The sequence below is a fragment of the Trifolium pratense genome, linkage group LG4, assembly GCF_020283565.1.
Source record: "Trifolium pratense cultivar HEN17-A07 linkage group LG4, ARS_RC_1.1, whole genome shotgun sequence".
Lineage (NCBI taxonomy): Eukaryota > Viridiplantae > Streptophyta > Magnoliopsida > Fabales > Fabaceae > Trifolium > Trifolium pratense.
Window position 1 is genome coordinate 43,444,842 of NC_060062.1, and position 21,635 is coordinate 43,466,476.

Consider the following 21,635-nt stretch of genomic DNA (forward strand, 5'->3'; position numbering starts at 1 on the left):
ATGGGATCTCACACTAACAATTTCGACATTTCTATCGATTTCTGTCATTCTAAATTTTAATTATAGAAAAAATAATAAAAATATAGAATGATAATAATGATTTAATTTTTTGGGAATTAATTTAATTTTTTGAAAAAGGAATTAATATTAATGACGTTGAATAACAAACTTCCCTAACTAATCGTAAAATTCAAAAAGAAAAAAAAATGGATTGAGTCAACCAAAATAACCGTGGACTCATACTCTTACACTTTTATTTATACCAAAACTACCCTCCCACCTATATATATACCCTCCAACTTTTCAAATTTCACAGAGAAAAACTTTAGCCACAAAACTAACTAACCAACTCATCTCAGAGAAATGAAGGTTACTTCGCCGGAGTCGCCAAAGCGCCAATCAAACACCGGCTTCTTCCTAACCGTAACGGCGATTCTGGCTCTGTTCTCAAGGCAAGCTAACCGTCTAAAGCGAAAGACGACGAAGAAAGCTTCATCGATCAAAGATGAAGAGTGGAGAACCGATCATCTTAAGTCGCCGATGGCGACACCGAAGAAATTGCTGAGTAGTATAAGCAACAAAGCTAGGTCGCAATTCGGAAAGAAGAAACAGAGAGAACAGAGAGATAATAACGAAATGGAAGGTTGGGGAAACGGCGGCGTTTGGCAGAAAGAGATATTGATGGGAGGAAAGTGTGAACCGTTGGATTTCTCCGGTGTGATTTACTATGATATTAACGGAAAACAGACGCGTGAAGTTCCTCTCAGGTCACCACGCGCTAGTCCTTTGCCTGGTTATCTCACTCGCCGTTGAATTCTATGTGTTTTAATCACAAAATTTTAAGAAAAAAAATTGTCATTAATTTGCAAATCAGGTTTTATTAGAGAGATGATGAAATTTAGATTGATAGATATGCACGTGATCTGTGATCGATTGCACGTGTTTCGTATTTTTAGAATTTAATTTGTATTATTTTTGCTTATTAGAATTGAAACTTTGGAATTAATAGTTTGTTTGTTTGTTTTTTTGTTCGTTGTTGGTTGATGAAAACTAAATATTTTGTATAGAGTAATTGATTGATACTGGTGAACGGTGGTGATGGACTTTGTTATTGATTTGATTGTGTGAAAAAATAATACTCCCTCCGTCCCAAAATATAAGGGAAAATTGGTCAACCAAAGTTGATGTATCTAGTCCAAATTTTTAACCAAATACATCAACTTTCTTTGACCAATTTTCCCTTATATTTTGGGACAGAGTAGTAATAAATAATAATATGAGTATTGTGTTTTATCATGCGATTTTAGTGATAGGTCTTTGAATTTGTCTAATTGGGAAGTTTGAGTTGGATTAAATGTCATTTACTAAGCGTTAGTGGTGGGATTATTACGTGTTCAGCAGCAGCTACTTGCATTCACATCCAATTATGTATAGGAAGGAAATGTATATTTGCTTCCTAGTGTCCACTAATTAAACGTGGCAGTAATATACCTCATTTGAATTGGAGATAAGTATTATAAAATTTTGTATTAAAGCTTTTAAATAGTCTTACTCTCGAGCTTAACTCAGTTGGTATGAATATCGTACTATATGTGTATGAGTCGAGCTTGAATTTCAGACACTCCACTTATTATCACATTTAAGGTGAATTTTCTAGTTACTGGACTATTTAACAAAAAAAACTTTAAATAGTTATTTCTTTTTTTACCAATGTTGCAATGAAGTAATTTTCATATCTTACTATAATATAAGATGAGAGAGGTGTTAGTGTCGCATCCTCTAACACACTTCTTTAAACACACTTCAATTTATTAATACCATATCACTAAGAGTTTTTGCTATAAGATGATTTTTCTTCTCTCGATCATATTTTTGCTATGTACAAGAGTTTTTTTTTTTTTTTTTTGCAAATGATATATACAAGAGTTAAGAAACTAATTTGTTTGGATATGTTAAAGTGAACGAAGTTATCACACATTATTTTTCTTGGTTAAACTTTTCTCATTTGTGGCAGGTTATTTAGTTACTGATAGTTGTAGATTTTCATTTCTATCAAGAGATAAATAATTAGCCTAGTCCTTAGATTTACATAAGGTTTTCCGTGGTCGTATGTATGAGGTGAAAATCTCATTATAGAGTGGATCGAATGAAATGAAACACAACAAAATACATAATAAATTTTATCATATTAAATTTCTCAATTTTACTTGTGTAGTCAATATTTTTAAAGTAAAAAATAATAATATTTTTAATGCAAAATTATCATTTTTAATTTTTAACTAATGCTCAAGAATCACTAGTTAACTTAATCAAAACAAAATTATTAAGAATAAAGAATTTGAGAATAATGTACAATTATTCTTTCCATTGAGAGACCAATTTTCAATCTAGCTAGACAATCAAGCTTTGATCGGCAGCTTCACTTATGCTTCCTATATGTTGATTGTGTTCTCGTCCTGTTGGATTTATGCTGCTAAATTCATTTTTGTTCCTTGCTGGAAGCAAAATTAAGCTCTTGAGTATTTCAATACACACTTGGAGTATGTTTGGGTGTTAGATTTTGGGAATGAATGATTTTTCTTTTTCTTTTATAAATTAAAGAAACTAGTCTCGTGAGCTTAACTCAGTTTTTTGGTACATTACATTATATATGAATGAGTTGAGGTTTGAATATCAATCATTCCACTCATCCACTTTAAGAGTGAAATTTCTAGCCACGGGCTATTTGATAAAAAAAATAAAAAAAATGTAATAGAAATGTTTTATGATCATGTATCATATCATTTGTTTCATTTCAATTTTTAAAATCTTAAATATATAGCAAAATATAGAGCCTCGAGAAAAATCCATTTCAAAATCCTTCATCCAAACTTATTCTTGAAGACTAATATTTATTATTATTTTTTTAAAGTAATAAAAAAAAGTTTCAAATGAATTCTTTATTTAATTATTTTTTGATAATTTATCTAAGTATTAATTTGGTTGTTCTATATAATTAATTAATTAGCAGCTATATATAAATAAGAATGAAGAATTTGATCAAGTCAATACCAATTTTTATTCTCTTTTAGTGACACTCGCATTCATTCATTTACTTTAAATAATCAGAACAAGTTGCAAACGGAGGGTTCCAAAATTGTCAAAACTCAAAACTGCTCTTTGGTCAAGTACATGCCAATTTGCAATTTTGCCACTTGTGCAAATAATAATATTTATCTCTTTATTTAATTATCAGGAGAACGAAAAAAACTATTTTATTATTTCTTTACAAAGATAATATAATAAAACACTATAATAAAATCATTGAAAATCATTTGACTTAAATAATAAATACAATTTTATATCACTATTTTCTAACTTATCAACTCATTTATATGTTATCAGAATTACAAGTCCAAAAAATTAAAATATCGAGCTCAAATGATTAATAAGCTCCTCTAAGAAGAATCGTTCGAAAAATTTCAAGTTCAATTATTAGTGGAAACATTTTTTTGTCAAACTTTATTTATTTCGCAGTCGAACTTTAAATTATTGGGATTCCTTCAGGAACGAAGGGTTAATATAAAGAACAAAAATCATTAAGTCAATTTTATTCTAAATTGTGTATAGAACTACATGGGTTAGGAGGATACCATTAATTCTTCAATACCAAAACCACCAATCTTTTAAATGTTGGAATATCGGAAAATGTTAAACAGTATCTCCAGAGCATTGTTTAAGAATGTAAATATAGTAATATGACATTGAAACTTATGCAGTCAACTCTTCAAAAGTCTAAAAAATATAATTTTGAATTCAAATCTTTTCTTTTTTTTAGTTTCTTTAACCAATGTCTCAGTTAGCATGACCCTATTTTATTTTATTAAAAAAAACAAAAATTCATTACTATGGTGTTAATGATTCAGGTCAAAATTAAGTCGGTTGTTGATTTCAACTTAATCATGTTTAGTTGACCTGGGCCTTGAATCAACATTGAAGAACAATTTGTGTCTGACCTATTCAACATGCAAAGATTATCCTTTACATAAAGTTTTATCTACATTGAGTTTTTTTGTCAAATTCCAGCTACTTTGAGTTTGAGCAATGAAGGAGTCAAATAAATACCCAAAAAGGGACAAATTCTCCTTCATTTAGTCAAGTACTATAAAGACAAAGCCATAACCAAGAGGTTATTTTATTTGCCTACTTCACTACCTAGAAAGGAATAATTTGTTCTTATGAGTTATGATTTTCCTTATTAATATTACCAACACTTAATAAGAAATTACTTCTCCTACACACAAACCATTTTTTGTATCTTGAAGTAATTATACTCGTGTACTTGGTAGTAAGTGCTTTAAGATAAAAGGATTATAGGCTCAACCCTCACCACTAACGTTTTTCTTTGTTATTAATCCTCTGGTTTTCAGGAGAATGAGCTTCAATAATACAGAGTTCGATTGTGAGATAAGTAAAGTTTGATAAAAAATTGTTCACACAATCACTTCTGACAAAATGTTTTTTTACTAACTAACTATTAAATTTTGTCATTTAAAATAATAATAATAATAATAATAATAATAATAATAATTAGGTTATGTAGTGGATATTTTTAGAAACCATGTGTGGGTAAAGATAATTACAACATTTAATTTAAAGTGAGGGTGCATATTTTCTTGGAGAGTAAGTGAAGCAATCTTAGTCTATGAATGATAAGACTAAAACATAAAATTGACTATTCAAATTTCAACAAATTCAGTCTTGATCCCCATGTATCAATATTGTAGGACCAAAATTTGCCTTTCTTACTCTTATTCAACTTGAGATATTGTCGCTCTACCTATTTCTCACGTGCTCTTCATATTTTCATTTATATCATTCCGCTACTTAAGTAGAGAACGTTATAAAAACGAATTTTTTTGAAAAATATCGTTCGCTACTTAAGTAACAGACGTTATAAAAAAATTAAGCTGGTAGGATGTTCCGTTACCTAAATAACATGAGTATTTTTGTAAATTCATAGGGCGCACGAGAAAATAAATGAGGTGGCAAAATAAAATTTCATTCAATTTATTAGACTCAAAACAAGATTGACAATCAAAGGTGGTTGGTTGCTATGTAAGGAGTCAAAAGAGAAAAAAGTCACATTATTCCTTTATTTATTGTAATCTTCAGATTTTTAAGAGAAGAAGTCATGGTAATTTGAAGTTTAACCAAAAAATAAATAAATCTAACAAAATTTATTTCATTTTTAACTCAAATTCTTTTAAATAATTTGTTTAATGGTGAAGCTAATTAAGTTCAATTATTTGGTTTCCTTTGTATAACAAAAGGCAAACCCGTTTATTCTTTTATTTATTTGAACAATCTTTTATTTATTGATCGATTGATCAGATATCATTTTGCAAATAAAAAATTGATGTATTTTTTATTGGAGAAAACTTAGGTCAAGTATCATGCATCTTTTTAGTTCTGTTCTCCACTTAAAATTTAACGCATCAACAATTTTTTTCATGTCAGCTTTTAACAAATTATTCTCCACTTAAATAAGATGTTGATCGTCAAATTTTAAGTGAAAAACAGAACCAAAATAATTTACGATACCTGACTAAATTTTTTCCTTTCTTATATTCGTTTGCTGTGTTGTGCTGTGCATATCATTTAGTTTATTTATTTATTTATTTTTGGGTCAGAAATTTGTTCCTCTTACTCGTTCTTGTAGGAGTGATACATTAAAATCTATTTTATTCAAAAAAAGAAACCTTCTATTTTATCGGCCTGACTTTGAAAACCTGTGAAGTCTTTATCAAGAGAACGAAGCATGAGCATGCCAGTATATAAAAAAGAAAAAGAATGAGCAGTGAGATAATTTTGCTGTTTGAAGTATTGTATAATTAATAACAATATTTCATCACATTAAATTTATTTTTTTAATTACAACATAATACTAACAGTTTTACACAACAGAAATCAATATTTTCAAAACATAAATTAATATTTTCAAATTCACCAAAAATCCTTCTCCGCATTGTTTAAATCAGTTGAGCTACTCAACTATGTCAAAATAATATTGATCTACACTTCGAAGAGTTCAATTGGCATATCTTACATTGCTTAGATATTTATAAATATATTTTGATGTTTTTTCTCAGTTATATATAATTTTGAATGCTAGTTATATATTTTAATTATTGAATTTTGATATTCTTTTTGTAATGACTAAATCAGGACAAACATAAAATATAAACAAATATCCTTCAATCATCAGTTGAAAAAAAAAGAAGATATTATCATATCAAAATACAAAATAATTAGAAAACGAAACAATAAGTAAATAAAAACTAATTTGGTTATCAAAACTGTTGGAAAAGGTGTGTTTATGGCAAATATGGGTATGATGATTTTGGATTGATGGTACCACAAGGTATCTGTGTCCTGTGAGACAAGGTGCTGAATTTAAGAATAACTTTTGCAAAGGGGCACCTTAAACTTTAGAGGATGTTTGTTGATAATTAAATCACACTTGCAAGTGTTCTTTAGTAGATTATAAGTTATTGAAAAAGTTGCAGCCACTTCTCCTATAAATCTGCAAAGAAGTTGTTTGAATCACCTGCAGCACGCCCTTTACTTGCATTCTTCTTTGTCTTCTTCCCTGCAAAAGTATCAACAAAAAGTGGATTATCAAATACACATAGCCTTCCCATAACATACCATGTGTTTAAGTTTAACAATAAGCAAGCTGTAACATTTACGTTTGCTATCTATTTCTCTAAATATAACCAGCTTTTGAAAAAACATCCCTAAATATGAACTCTATTTCAAATTACTAGATATAGTTATTATTATAAAATAAAATTGTATTGTAAAATGAGTTTATAATAAGAAACAGGTTGTATATGTGCCAGACATATCCTACCTTTAGTAGACTTAGAAGGATTGTCATCTACATCCATCTCATCGTCATCGTCATCGTCACTGTCAACGTTATTGTTGACCACCCCATTTTCATTTCTCTGGGTGCTTATTGAACCTTGCAGTATATTATCTAAGTCCCATAGCTGCACAAAAATGAAATAATGTTGTTGGATGTTCAGATAACTAAACTCATTAGTGTACAAAATAGTGAAGTACAGTCATAAAGCCACTAGCAGCCAAAGCCAAAAACAAATTTCAAATTTTTAACAGTGATCCACCCTCCATGATTATGATAAATGGCACAACGACGGTTTAGCAACCAACAATTTGAGGAACCAGTATGTCTAACATAGAGAAAGCTCAAAATCCTAGGGGGGTGATGACCCCAATGTCTAACATGAAGATCCAACCTTGCTTTTAGCCACCTTTATGTTTAAGGCAATGGTATTTTAGAACAATGTTATGAAGCCCGAATTTAATTATTTTTGTTATGCGACTAGGCATCTAGGCACACATTCAAAGTCACGAAATCAGTATCTCGCATGGTAAGGCTTGAAATTATTCCCTTACTGGCCAACTTTTGCTTGTTCAAGCACGGAAGCAGAATATAGAATCTTGGTCTCTTTGTTCAAAAAAAGAATCTTGTTCTCCTGACTCTCCTCCGAGGCTGAAAACCTTTAGGATTCAAATATGGCTTGCTTTCAACACCCATGTGATTTATTGTATTTGTGATAATCTCAGTACAGTCACCCAAAGCCTCAATCTGTCAATCCATTCTTACACTCCCATAACAAACGCATGGAGCTTTTGTGCGTGAAAAGGTTCTTACTTCTTTCGCAAGAGTCTAGGCGCGGCTTTGTGTATTTGCTGATACCAATTTGTTGACAGTGATCCTCTTACAAAGCCTCTAACCAAACTTCGCTTCGACACTAAGGGTGCTTGATCACTTCCAAGAATCCAAGTCCGACAACAACCCTAAGATTGATAAGGGTACTGACATTTTTCGAATTACATTCGTGTAGATATCGCTTAGGCTGTAAACACAGGTCCAGAACTAATATTGGCACATGTCAAAATACTTGTTACTTAGGATTTGTTATCTAAAGACTCTGTTGTGCTGTTAAGTTAAAATTCGGTGACTGTTATTCAGTAACTTAGACCTAACATTGTGCACTATAATAAAGCTCATCTCTGTCTACTGGAACTCAGAATAACATAATACATTTTCAGACCACTCTCTGAAATATCTTCTCCTTCAATATCTAGCTTGCTTCTCTCATTTTCTGCCCCAACACTTTTCTTACAAGCTACAGTCATGAAGTGGCTTACCATAACAATCATGAAAATGAGTGCCTAGAATAAATGTTGCGAAAATTAAAGCAGCAGTGGAGTCAATTCTTATGATTTTTTGGAAAATTAAGAAAAATACCTTTAACATTTGATCATGTGCAATACTTCCAAGAAACTTTCTATCATGAGAGAATGCTACAAGACCAGAGAAAATCACAAGTCAAACTTAATGAAAGCCACAAACAAGAAAAAACTTGGAAACATACAAAAATGTATCCTAGCGCCTTAGCACATAATAATGAGGCTAAACACAGTAAATATCTTAAATGAATGCAGAATAAACTGAAAAAACTGCAACCATAGAATTAAAAAACTAATGATTAAGAAATTGAGGTTTAGAATTAGAACAATAGGTTCAACCCTTTGGCCAAAACAGATACAGATACATCAAATTCTAAGAAAAGAGCAAGAGTATGTTACCAAGACGCTCAACAGGATATTCAGAATGCTCTGCAATTGGTTGAATGACTCTGTTTGGCAATATTCCAACCAAGCTGAACATAGAAAGAGAGAATATATAAATGAGACAAAGAACAAATGAAATGAAAAGATTGTAATAAGATTCAAACAAGAGGTACAATGATCTAAAACTATTAAAGACTCACTTGATCATTCCATTCTCCGATCCCGTAATAATCCTATCTTCATCAAGCTAAGACAATAATACAAAAAAAATATAAAAAAAATACCTACGTTGGTAAAAGAAAAACAAGCATACTGAAACTGAAATAATCAAGTTATGTTGTCTACTCACTCACCTTTAACATGGTATCAACAGAGTTTGAAGAGAGATCAACGAATCGATCACTGGAATTTAACCATTTGTAAGAATATATCAGTCAACAAGGTGGAAGAAGTAATATAATAGAAAGACAACATTCAATTGAAGTCTTCACTTCATAATGACATAATCCACACCATGTACCTGCAATCCTTGAAGGATCCCCATGAATACAATAGCAGGATTCCAGTTTGTGATCCGCAAACAACTTTCCTGCCATTCTGATATACCGGCCCAAAAAAGCAAACATTAGCCATGTGTGTGTTTTAATAGATGAAATGTGTGCCAAACAGAGTGTACCATTCAGTACAAAGGTAACAGATAAAAAGATTGGTAAAGTGAATGCTTAGTCATGCAGTAAAATAATTAAAAGTTGTTTTTCGTATAAAAAACACTTGTTTAACATTTTTAAGGTATTTGGCAGAAGTATGAAGTAAAGATTAGGGCCTGTTTTATTTGCAAAAATATTTTATGTGTTCATCTCTTATTTTCACTTTAAATTACAAAAATATCACCTTGTTCTACTTTGTTTTGTTTTCCAAATGGTGTATAGAAAACAATAATTATATAAAACTCTGATGATATATGAAATAAAAAGGTGCCATTTTGTAATTGAAAATGTAAATAGAAAATGAATATAAAAAGCATTTTCTCAAACCAGATGAGGTTAGTACTTCTACCATGAAGCAAGAACAGAGCACAAAAAACATTTCATAAATGGAGTTTCTTAAGGGTATGTTTGGATGAATGGTTTTGGAGGGAAGGATTTATTTTTCTTTTCTAAATTAAGGAAACTATAAAATATTTCCAACAATAAATTAAGGGTGATTAAAATGTTATATGATCATCTATTATGTTATTCTTTCAATTTTGTTAAAATATCAAATATATATCAAAATATATAGACTTAGTCCTCCAAAATCCTTCATGCAAACATAGCCTAATAGTTCTTTTTCATAGTAACATTTTTTTTTCAACATTCCAAAAAAAGCATAAAAATTCACAGCAAAATCGCACACAATGACTATTGACTATGTGATACCTTCATTAAAACAACAGACAATAGTTCGTCTTCTGAAAATTCAGATTGAGCTTGGACCTGTTAGTAAACCAGGAAAAAGGTGGGTCAAAATTCAAATGCTGATAAAGAGCATTTGTTGGTTTATGTTTCAAAAGGAACCAGAATATGCAACTTACTTTATTTCGTCGTAGATTGCAAACAGAAAGAGTCCCGTCTCCACTTAATAACAAAAGGAAATGAAGAAAAAAATTATTTTAGACTGCATTGATAAGTCAGAGAAGGTAAAATTTTGAAAAACATAATTTTTTTATTCATGAAGTATAGGAACTGTTGACAGTGATACATTCTATGCAAGAACTGTTGAAAACCATATTTTTATTCATGAAGCATGTTGCAAGTACCGAACAAGTAACATTTTGCAAATTACAGTTAGTTCCCAAAGGTCACACCGAAAATGCAAACCAACGTAATAATTTACATAGATTGTCCACATTTGCATTCTAGTAAATTGACTTTGCAAGGAAAAAGTCACTTTTAAACCAATAATGTTAACCGCCCGGATAGCGGTAAATGTCCGTTTGGTCAAATTCTGCTACGTTACAGTGCTATGGAGCCACATTAGCTGTTATTTAACAAACATTGTACTAAATAGCGTCTCGTGGAACAATAGAGATTTGTTCAATTTCCGCTATGTTATAACACAATAGCTGCTATTTTACAATGATTTGTTAAACATGTTTGTGAGTTGGTTTTTGGAGGGTTTTGAAGGGCTAAGTCTATATATTGATATATAGTTAATATTTAAAATAATTAAAAGATAGTGATAAATGATCACATAATACTTCAACCGCACTTAGATCATTTTAAAAAACATTTTATAATGTTCTTAATCTAAAACAGAACAATATGCCCTCCCCTCCCCTCCAAAAACCAACTCGCAAACAAAGTCTTAAAGAATAATGTATAGCTACAATATGCTTTACTTAAGCAATTGCCAAGACCCCCTCCCTACCTTTGGATTTGCTAATACTAATTACTGAATTGTTCAAATATACAGTAAGCAAATTTAGTTGCAGTACTACTACACCAGCTTACTTTTAAGTTTTAAAGCAGTTACTATCAGCCGCCACAGGTTTTTCTCTAATTCCTTTTCGGCAAAATCACTATGAAAATAACACGATAAGAAAACAAGTTTCTAAATGAATTTCAAAGCTAAAATATATGGTTATCTGGCCGGTATTGATTGTTTTAACTGCAACTCTGACTATGTATGGGTAGGTACACCAACAAGAAGATTTTGCAATTATGAATTAATATAGCATGCCCTTTACCAAAAAGTTGATAACAATTTTACAATCAGTAGCTAGTGCAAACTAGGTTAATATTTTCATATCTTCAGGTAGGTGAATAAAGTTACTGGATTAACTACCTTGTGGCCAATAGTTTCATTGCATCAGGTGAAAATGTCATGTCTGAAATGTAATCCTCGTGCGCTTCAAATGAATTGCAACAAGAACGTTCTCTGGTATCCCAAACCTACGAGACATGAACACCAAATGAATAGAATTGAGGAACAATGATTGTCTGATCTTTTCCATAATTAATTTTTATGTTGGGAAAAGGTTGCAGAGGTTGAAAAAATAGTGAGTAATTTATTGTTTAAAAGTGAACGAATATCTATACCAAAAGTTATCAGTGCATTCCACAACATAATCTGGAAGTCAGAGCAAAAGCAAATACTAAAAATGTGAAATGAAACTAACAAGTTACCTTAATACAGCCATCATCATCTCCAGAAGCAATTGTTGACTCGGTCAAGTTTACCAATCTATTGACTGCAGCCCTGCGTCAAATAAAAAAACCACAACAATGATGAAGCTATCATCAGCACATACGTAATTCTATAAACGAAATCATGACAAAAGAATCATAGCAACAACTCTATTTACTCATGGGCATTATCAAGTCGTGCAATAGTAGATCCAGTTTCCACATCCGTAGCCAGTATCGAGAAATCGGGAGAACCCGTCAACAGTGCTAAAACACAAACATTAAGATAAGCATTTCAATGTCAAAACCATCTAAATGAAATCATCAATAACATAAACAGAATAATAATAACATATAAAACAAAAATAAAAGGACGACCAAAAGCTACAAAGTGCATTACCGCGTCCACCATTAATGAATCGAGCAGCTCTGCAAGACTCGGTGTGGGCATGAACTTCCAACACCCTGGAAGTTAGAAAAATAAAAATTAATTGTAATGGTTGGATTACAAGCATCAGCTAACACGTAAATATAGTAATAACAAATAAAAAAATTTGGAAAAGGAGTTCAGAATTTATACCTCACTGGGTCGCTATTAGTATTATCAGAGCTATAACGGTATCTGCAAGATACATGATTCACTATGATCATTACTATAAATGCAGCAACAACAATAATAATGTTGCTTTATGGAAGACTAACTGGAAAGAAACTTACAAGTGAAGGTCGCCATCTATGAGTCCTGTAGCAACGAGATTATCAGATGGATGAAAATCAATGTCAAATGCAAGTTTCCCCAAATTGATTTCCATTCCTGCAAACAACACACCGGAATAGAAGAATCAGATAAAATTCAATGTATGTGCCTAAATCATATTGGATATTCAAATAAATTTCTTCGTTCTAATCTCATGTGAAGGCGACAAAGAGAATCCCTGAAAGGTACACACTTCAGATCCTTAAACCCTAAATAAACCCTCCAACAACAAAAAAAATGCAACTTTATGACCCAATTTGATGCTTTCACGTCACATTTATCATTATCATAAACACAACTTATATGAAAACGATTTGAATTTATTTATCTTTTGTTATAGGAATAGCTTATACATAAGCATTTAAATAATAAGCACTTATGATATAATATAAACACTTAATTGAACTATGAGCAGCATAATGTTTCAGCTATGAATATTTTTGCAAAACACTGACAGTGAAATTCAGTCAATTATTGAACTTTGGAAGAAATAAAAAGTTAGGTGTGACTGACCGGTGAGAAAAGAAACGACCGCCGGAGAGAGAGCTGAGGTTTGAAAGACAGGGAGGGAGCTGCTACTGCGAAACGGAACGAGGGAAAGAGGAGAGGCCCTAATGTATTTTTCAACAACCAAATTCCTATAATACCCCCAACAATTTTTTTTAAGTAAACCTTAATTGCAATTTTTCTTTTGACGGACCTTAATTGCAATTTTGATTCCTTATTTTTACTATTTTGCTAAATTAATTCTTCTATTTTTATTGTGTCAAAAAAAATTCCTCTATTTCTTTTTTTTGACAATTACTCTATTTTAAAATTCGATAGTTTTAGTAATATAATAAAAAATTATGAAATATTTGGCCTAGATTACCATCGATTAATATATTATGTCATTTAAAATGTATCATACTACGAAATTTTTGGTTCAAAAATGTCATGGAGGAACAAAAACAATTAGGTTTTAAAATAGGAGAGTCAAATTTGCAAAATGGTAAAGTTAAGATCAAAGTTGTAGTAAGTTTTTTTTGTATTGAAATTGTAGTGTCCGAAAATGTGGACTAAGGGTCCGTTTGATTCGTTAAAAATAAGGGACTAGACAGGACAACTGTAGTTGTACTGTGTTTGATTGTAAAACTGTTTCAGAAACTGGACAAACTGGGAAGCAATGGACAGGACAAAAACATAATTTTTTGTACCTCACTAAACCACAGCACAATTTTTTGTCCGCATTACAAGTTGTCTAAAATGCCAAAATACCATTTTATTAACAAAATATCGTATAAGACAAAAAAATGTTCAATATTCCAAAAGTTTGTTCTGTGCTGTTCTGTCATGTGTTGTGTTGTTCTGTCTTGTACTGTTCTGTCCAGTACTTACCCTTTAACAAATCAAACACACCCTAAGATACTCTTATTTAAAATATATATTTAATAATCAAGTTATTGAACTCAAGTAGAATTATTTATTTAATATTCAAGTAATTGGACTCAAGTAGTCAAGTAATTAATCAGTTCATATAGGACGAATTGTTCAAGAAAACCCATATTCAATTTAAGTGGTAACAATTCTTGCATTGATGAAACTAAAACTTACGATCCGCCCGATCTAGCTGGCAATCTGTCATGGTTTTTTGCGGCGTGTCAGCAAGGTAGTGTGACCGATAGAGTGCTTACATTGTGTCGAAATGAGAATTATGCTACTATAGATAGTGGCTACCGGCTACGCTAGAATGATAATGCTAAAATGTCAAGTCAAGTTGAACAGGCTGAGTTTGATCATTGAAACGAGTGGTTTGTTGTTCATAAGATGCAAATTATTGATAATCATTATGTCCTACTTTAAAGTACATATTGGTGGAAAAAAAACCCGTATAGAATGGTTAAAAAATAAAACAGATGTGATGTTTTTTGTCAACTTCGAAAGAATACAACAGTTGGTTAGTAAAACATGAGCATTATTGCAAACAATGAATGAAACATAGAGGTTTTCAACGAGTCCGATTTAAAAGTGACTTTCAAATGCTGATTAAAACGTGCAAATCGCACAAAATGACGAGGAAATTCAGAATTTTTTTCAATCATTAATCATATTACTTTTGTTATGTTTTTTTGGGTAACTTTAAAGTTAAATTTTATTGGAAAAAAAAAAGTGAATTCGATCGTTAATTCTTAAACTATTTTTTTTAATAAATTTGAAATTATTCTTTCATATTAAACTTTTAGTTAACTTTTAGGAAATTCGATTGTTTATAATTTAAAGTGCATATCAATTACACTCTTAATGAAATGCATTAACTTTATTTGATTAAGAAAAATTAATAAAACAAATGCATTTTTAAAATGCTTATAAAATGACAAATCTATTTGAATTGATTCATTTTTAAAATGCTTATAAAATGATTTGTCAAAAAAAAAATGCTTATAAAATGATAGATCTATTTGAAAGTGTTTTACAAAGTCTAAAACTAATTTGGTGTTTACTTCTTTTTTTTTTTTTTCATTTTCAGTAACATACATAAAAGATGACATGATGATAAAGAACAAACGTTAATATATTCGACACTAAAAAGGGAATATTCGTGATTCTTTCATGCCCATATCACAGTAAGAGACATAGACAGACACGATCGCATCACACCAAAGAGAAAGTTAACAAAAAGATGACATCTTAATTCTACTAACCATTACGATTACGCAAAGTATAATAATAATACTACTAACATTTAACAAAAAAAACCGTCCAACCCGGTTCAACATTTATGATATAAACGACAGAAAATAAAAACCGAACCGGTTTGGTTCAAGCCCCTGGCGCTGCGTCTTTAACCTTACTCTGCAAATACCCACCATATTCTCTAGCATAATCTTTAACATGCGATGCAGTATCATAAATCCGGCTCCGAGCATAATCAACCCGGTCTGAACCGGGTGGATGAAGACCTCTAAAGTAACGATACAACCAAGAAGAAGCAGCTACAGCGACAACACCAAATCCACACATGGACAAGAATCCAGCGGCGAGAAGGAAAAAGAAGGTACCCGCCGGAACCCATATTGGGCTTGAAACAATGATCAACGGCGAGAAGAAGATGAGAGAGATAACGGTACCGGCGACGGATAAACCGGTGAGAAGGAGGAAAATGGATCCAGTAACGAGAAGTGTTAAGATACCAGCAAGTTGGGTTGAGTTTGGTGTGTGGAGATTGTCTTGAAGCTTTCTTAGAAAGACGGCGGAGGAGGAGTCGTTGGTGGTGGTGGTGGGTCTGTGTGTTTGGGCTGAGCTATGGCTAAGATCAGCCATAATGTAATGTGTTTTGTTTTTTTTTGTTTTGTTTGAAAGAGGAAATAATGAAAAATGTGAAGAAATGGTTGAAGGTAGAGTGTGTGTGTGAAATTAATAAAGGGACAGGTGTGGGGTTAATATTGTGACATGTGAAAGGTATACGTGGAAGAAATGGAGGTGGGGAGGGAATGGGGTTTTGCTTTTGGTGGGTGGGTGGGTGGGTTCCCTTGTATCATGTGGATCACTGTTATAACACTTTTGACTTTTTCTTTTGCAATTCACTATGGATTATGGAATGGTCACGTTTATAAAAAATAAGAAAAACATAAAATAGAATGGTGACAAAAAATTGTTTTTATAAATAGAAACCTATGTAGGATGGACCTCAAAAGAAAAGATAAAATGGTAGTATTACTGCACCTCTATACTCCCTTTAAACACAATTATAAAAAAAAAATTAAACTTTTTAGATTTATCGAAAAAATAATATATTCAATCTATATTATTGATCAGATACATTATTTTTTCAATGAACTCAAAAAGTGATTATTTTGCTTATCATTGTGTTGTTCGGAGGAATTACATTGCTAAGTGTGTGATCATGAATTTTGTGTAGTATCACACAACATGCAGTTAGGATATTGGGACGGTTTGATTAATATTTAATGATCCAAATTTTAAGATTAAATTTTAATTATTTTTAAATTCAAACTAAAATTGTGGACCGTATGAACTTAACGATTCAGATATAAATGTCGAATCTACGTGACCTATTTCATTATGTCAATATAAGGAGACAACCATGACTTTTAAAATGACATTTACTTTCTCTAAGAGTATTACGGTGCTGGAACTCAAAATCTCTCCTGAATTCGAATTTAAGACATTTCTTTTTACCACTAGATCAAACTCTTGAAGTTCCTCTAGAATCGAATAGATTCTAAATGAAACTTAAAATTGTAACTTCTAATTAAAAATTGATTTTTGAACTCAATTTATTGTGCTCACTGGATCACCAAACATTCGAAAAGATAACTTATTGTCTTCTTTCAATCCACCTTCCTAATAAAATAGCTTTAATCTTCATGCCAAACAACAATCTTTGAGCTTTGAAGATATAATTGAAGTTACTCTTTTAAATTTTAATTAAATTTGAGACCCGCGTTTTGAAATATTGGAATCCTCTATTATTATTCTTTGAGACTATTTTTATGGTAAAACACTTACTCAGTAAAAATAAAAATAAAATTATTTAATAAATATTCTTTGAGTCTATTCTTTTGATTACTTTTGTTCCTTGCAATTTAATTTTTAGTCTTTGAAATTATACAAAAAAATTTGCGTTTGATCCTTACTACAGTATTTCTTTTAGTCCTTGTAAAAAAACTTATGCTAGAATTGATCTCTATAGTACGTAGAACATTTAATTTTCATCCATCTAATACTGATAACATAAGGACTTGCAACGATATTATACACATTTTATCGAAAATAAATCCAACATGAACATTTAACAAAATGTGGTATATAAATAATTATCTACAAGAGACATAACCTCTATCACTATTTTTGCTTCTTCTCAGAATTTGAAAGGCTATTATTATGTGTTGCAGAAGCAGCTGCTAGTTCCATCAACCTCTCATAGTCTATCTCCGTCGATTTATACTTAAACTTGATTCCGACCTGAATCCATGACTTGATACAAAGAACAGCTTGTGTGCTATCATTCTGCATACAAAATCGTTGCTTGTCAATTTCATCACCCTTGCCGCAGAAAAGTTCCTCAGGCACTACTGAGGTTGCTTGCACAGCCAAGAAATCTCTAGCCATCACAGACAATCGAGGGTAGCGTGTACTGTTTACCTTCCACCACTCCAGAACATCCGTTGCTATTGGAGCTGGAGCCTCTGACAAGTACTGTGTAAGCTCATCAGTGGCAGAGCTCATGTTTGTCCTACGTTTTTTGCGAGCTATTTCCTCGGCAAAGGAAACATTTCCTCCATCTTCAATTTCTTGTCCATTGTAACCAGAACTTAGTGAGGAGAAATGGTTAATAGAATAGTTTCTTATAAAATGTGACCTTGCTTCCTCCAGATAACTTTGCGAGTTTAAACTATCCGGGATCAAATCTCCCTTTATTCGAGGATCTAGAATAGCTGTCATATATGTAAATATGTTGCAAACCTGATTAGTATAATTTCTAGCCTTTTTAGCCATTTCTTCTGCGGCACTTTTTAGCCATTCTGGACTGGGACGTGATTCTTTGCAGGTAGCAATTGTTTCTGAGATGTGATCCATGAAGAAAAGGACAAGCCCAATCGTTGGCACCTTGCTTGTGCAGATGTCGTTTGTGGTCTTGTAGAATGGCTCGAGATATTGATGCATGATGTTAACGACACTTTTATCAGAAGGACTCAGCAGTATCCTACGGCCTAGTGTCTCTTCATATTTACGAATAATCGCATCCACTGATTTACCAGCCTGCATCATAAGAAAAATACATTGTTTTACACTATCCTTTGCTTTGAATTTGAGTGTATATGTGATGCATCACAGGATATCTTAATATACAAGATTGCTGTCACATGCTACATGAATGTAATGCATAACAAAATTTAAATCAAGTTGCTCCAATCATACAAACATCAACACATAGGCTGAATTCATTTACACAGAAAAATTCTAACAGTTTTCAGACAAGAGCAGATATGAAAAACTTCAGGCATGAAAAGTCATTCCAATTCAAAATTTGGTCTTGTAAAATATTGGTACTGCAATGCTAACAGTGATTGGAGAAAAATCTCGTCATAGTTATTTTCTGGATGATTTTATGTTGAATTCTTGTTAATTAAAGAGATACCTTACGAACAAGATCAAGCATTTGGTAGTTTCCACTCCACCTTGCTGAAACATCAAGAGGAAATTTCCAAGTACCTTCTTGATAAGCGGTAGAAATTTGAATAAAATCGTCAGAGATTACCGGTGATGCATTTAACTCCATTGCAAATTCTCTGATCTTTGAAATTACTTGTTTTCCAGATCTCAACCCATCATCTATTATCAGGTTCAAAGTTTGAGCAGCGCAAGGTATATAACAGAATGGTCCTATTTTCTGACCATCGAAGTCCTCTTTCAAAGTATGGCAAGCATGCATGGCACTTGAACTATTATCGTGGGTACATGACAGGATTCTGCTTTCAATATTGTAAAACTTAAGAACTTTTATGAGGCAACGATAGATTTCTGCACCCCCACATGGATATGGTATGCGACAGACGTCAAGAAGCAACTTCTCGAAGCACCAGTCTTCATCAATCCACTGACATGTTACACTCATATAGAAGTTCTGTTCAAAGGAAGTCCAGAAATCAAGTGTGATGGAGAACTTAAAAGAAACCTGTTCTAACAATGCTCTTACATCTTCCCTCATGCTACTGAAAACTTCATCAAGTACAGTTCTGTACTTGTCACTAGGCCAAATTTGTATAGACGGGTTTAGAAACTTGTAAGAATTTACAAGCCACTTTTCTTCTAGAGTTGAAGGAGGGAGAGAAGCTAAAACAAGCCACCTAACAAGTAACCAATTTAGATGATCATAATCCACCTGGTTTGATTTTCCTCGAGCCTGAAATTTCTTGATCACAACGCCATTGGGCCGAGTTACCAAATTGCTTACAGCTTCCCCTTCTTTATCGTAGCCCGGATGGCGATTAGCAAGATGCCTACCCAAATTGCCTACATAAATAAAAGAACTTTAGTGGATGTATGTATGTACAAACTACAAACAAGCAAAATATCTAGGCAAACATCTTCATAACCAAGCAATGTTACTAAATAGTGGCTATAATGCTATAATGTAGCGGAGTTTGAACAAATCGCTATTGTTCTGCTATGCGTGCAAACTGCAAAGTGTTGTCAAATAGCAACTATTGTGGTGCCATGGCGCCTTAGGCCGTAGCATAACAAAATTTGGCCAAACCACTGTTTTCCACGACCCGCAATTGACAACACTATAACCAATGATACTACAATGTAAAATTGATCTAGCATCAAATGACAAATATATACTAAAATAAGAAGGAAAAAAAAAAACAAAAGGGCATACAAAAAGTCAAAAACTCTTAATATATTGGATATCATAGGTGTTAATGTAGCACAAACACTTCAGATTAAAGACATGTATGGTATTGAACACCAACATATGCAGTTACATCCTATTAAGTCAATTTTCTCAGATTATTATCGGTGTCTGCATGTCAGTGTTTCGGCCTAAGGGGACACTAACACATGATCAATTTGACAACAAAAACCCTATTGGGTAAGAAAAGGTTAATGCACCTGTGGCAGTTGCAATGGAATAGGTCTGTCCACAAAACTTGCATCTCCTAGTCTTGCCATCAGTAGCAGTCTCAAAAAACTTCAAATAAACTGAAGTCATTGTTTTCTTTTTTGGCTTGATTGAAGAAGAAGTAACAGGAATTGTCTTTTCTGAACAACCAAGTCCAATGTTTACAGGATCCATGTTTGAAAATGGAAATTGGGAATTCATGAAAAAGAAATACTCTGAGAAATTCAATTTTGGCGATCGAGGAAAATGGAGGGAGAAGAAAGATCGGCGGCGTGTAGTGGATCTGAGCCGAGATTGAGCCGCGTCGCTGCAGATCTAGTTTTTTTTTTTTGTTTTGTTTTGCTGGGTACGGCTTCGCTTAAACAATTTTCTTAATTAGCGAAGAGAAGAGAGAGAAAGTAAGAAATGTTTGTGTGTGTGAATGAGTCGTACTCGAAGTCGACCCACTTGAAGTTGAGTTTTATTTTTAGCCAGCTTTCCACCAAGTCCCATTGCTTTTGGCGAGAGATTTTCTTTTTTGTCCTTCAATAAAATTTCGAAAAACTTAAGTTGTTGTATTCCGAATTATTTTTAAGGACAAAATTATAAATCTAAGGGATAAAGAAACATGGGATCCAAAGAGAAGTCATCGCTTTTGTTAGTCGACTTCATTCTTTTTTTTTTGACAAACTCATTTTCTTTTTAATAATTTGGGTATCTTATATGTTATTTCCTTCGATATCATACATTGTTTCTTTATTATCACATCTATTTCTCTTCTTTATTAACACCCTGCCCAAAAAAATGCGGGGTGGACTAATTTAATTTTCCGAGCTTAAAATTTTAGTTAATCCGGTTCTTAATTTAATTATTTATATTTTTTTGTTTTATATGTGCAAACTTTTTTTTATTTATAATGAAGTTGAGGATCAAACTCACAACCTCTAGCATATATTACTCAAATTCTTCACCATTAAATCAAACCTAATGACTTTTTATATGTGTAAATTTACTACATAATTTATATTTTTTTAACTGTGCATAACAAACAGTAACTAAACAGATTAACAAACTCAAATTATTTATAAATAATAGTAATGATTAATAATTTGACATTGAAATCAAATATCTTCTCAAAACCTATTACTAGATAATTTTGTTTTAATTTACCACGTCCTGTTGCAATATCAATGTCATTCTCCAGTATAAAGAAGTTTAAAAATAAAGAAATAATAAAAATCCAACAAACAATATTAAACAAGTATTAAAATAATCCAAATATTAAAATAGGTCTTGATAATTAGATTGAAAAAGGAAGAAATACAAGTGAAAGTAAAGAGGAAAAAAAATGAATGTACAACTTTTCTTCTAATTTTTCCGTCTCAATTCGACAAAATAATAGTTTTTAAAAATGATCTGCAGCCCAACCTAACTCATTCCGCCTCCACTCCTT

At 31.9% G+C, this 21,635-nt stretch overlaps 4 protein-coding genes across 4 annotated transcripts; 1 reads left to right on the plus strand and 3 right to left on the minus strand.

The window, feature by feature from the left end:
• Positions 1-301: 301 nt before the first annotated feature.
• Positions 302-1,090, plus strand: LOC123921960. Its single transcript, XM_045974710.1, has one exon. The coding sequence runs from the start codon at positions 364-366 to the stop codon at positions 811-813; it is 450 nt and encodes a 149-aa protein (XP_045830666.1). The 5' UTR covers positions 302-363; the 3' UTR covers positions 814-1,090.
• Positions 1,091-6,310: 5,220 nt separating this feature from the next.
• Positions 6,311-13,221, minus strand: LOC123924180 (WD repeat-containing protein 55-like). Its single transcript, XM_045976978.1, has 16 exons — positions 13,087-13,221; positions 12,534-12,630; positions 12,397-12,438; positions 12,217-12,281; positions 11,996-12,083; positions 11,817-11,889; positions 11,476-11,582; positions 10,223-10,265; positions 10,068-10,124; positions 9,170-9,246; positions 9,003-9,051; positions 8,850-8,896; positions 8,665-8,738; positions 8,324-8,379; positions 6,896-7,037; positions 6,311-6,631 (listed from the first exon to the last, which is right to left on the minus strand). The coding sequence occupies exons 2-16, from the start codon at positions 12,626-12,628 to the stop codon at positions 6,558-6,560; spliced, it is 1,089 nt and encodes a 362-aa protein (XP_045832934.1). The 5' UTR covers positions 12,629-12,630; positions 13,087-13,221; the 3' UTR covers positions 6,311-6,557.
• Positions 13,222-15,100: 1,879 nt separating this feature from the next.
• LOC123921957 (oleosin G-like) lies at positions 15,101-15,948 on the minus strand. Its single transcript, XM_045974705.1, has one exon. It carries the CDS (start codon positions 15,871-15,873, stop codon positions 15,373-15,375), a length of 501 nt encoding a protein of 166 aa, XP_045830661.1. The 5' UTR covers positions 15,874-15,948; the 3' UTR covers positions 15,101-15,372.
• A 1,314-nt stretch (positions 15,949-17,262) lies between these two features.
• LOC123881405 (putative AC transposase) lies at positions 17,263-20,688 on the minus strand. The gene is made up of 3 exons (XM_045930087.1): positions 20,194-20,688; positions 18,716-19,590; positions 17,263-18,336 (listed from the first exon to the last, which is right to left on the minus strand). Exons 1-3 carry the CDS (start codon positions 20,402-20,404, stop codon positions 17,419-17,421), a joined length of 2,004 nt encoding a protein of 667 aa, XP_045786043.1. The 5' UTR covers positions 20,405-20,688; the 3' UTR covers positions 17,263-17,418.
• Positions 20,689-21,635: the final 947 nt, after the last annotated feature.

What these genes read in the sequence shown, in the direction of transcription:
- LOC123921960 (XM_045974710.1), top strand. Translation starts at nt 364, where the DNA reads ATGAAGGTTACTTCGCCGGAGTCGCCAAAGCGCCAATCAAACACCGGC.
- LOC123924180 (XM_045976978.1), bottom strand. Translation starts at nt 12,628, where the DNA reads ATGGAAATCAATTTGGGGAAACTTGCATTTGACATTGATTTTCATCCA. An exon ending in TGTCTGTTGTTTTAATGAAG is followed by an intron (nt 9,247 to 10,067) that starts GTATCACATAGT and finishes CCGGTATATCAG; the next exon opens with AATGGCAGGAAAGTTGTTTG. An exon ending in GGATCCTTCAAGGATTGCAG is followed by an intron (nt 9,052 to 9,169) that starts GTACATGGTGTG and finishes GTTAAATTCCAG; the next exon opens with TGATCGATTCGTTGATCTCT.
- LOC123921957 (XM_045974705.1), bottom strand. Translation starts at nt 15,873, where the DNA reads ATGGCTGATCTTAGCCATAGCTCAGCCCAAACACACAGACCCACCACC.
- LOC123881405 (XM_045930087.1), bottom strand. Translation starts at nt 20,404, where the DNA reads ATGAATTCCCAATTTCCATTTTCAAACATGGATCCTGTAAACATTGGA. An exon ending in TTCCATTGCAACTGCCACAG is followed by an intron (nt 19,591 to 20,193) that starts GTGCATTAACCT and finishes TTATTTATGTAG; the next exon opens with GCAATTTGGGTAGGCATCTT. An exon ending in TGCTTGATCTTGTTCGTAAG is followed by an intron (nt 18,337 to 18,715) that starts GTATCTCTTTAA and finishes CTTATGATGCAG; the next exon opens with GCTGGTAAATCAGTGGATGC.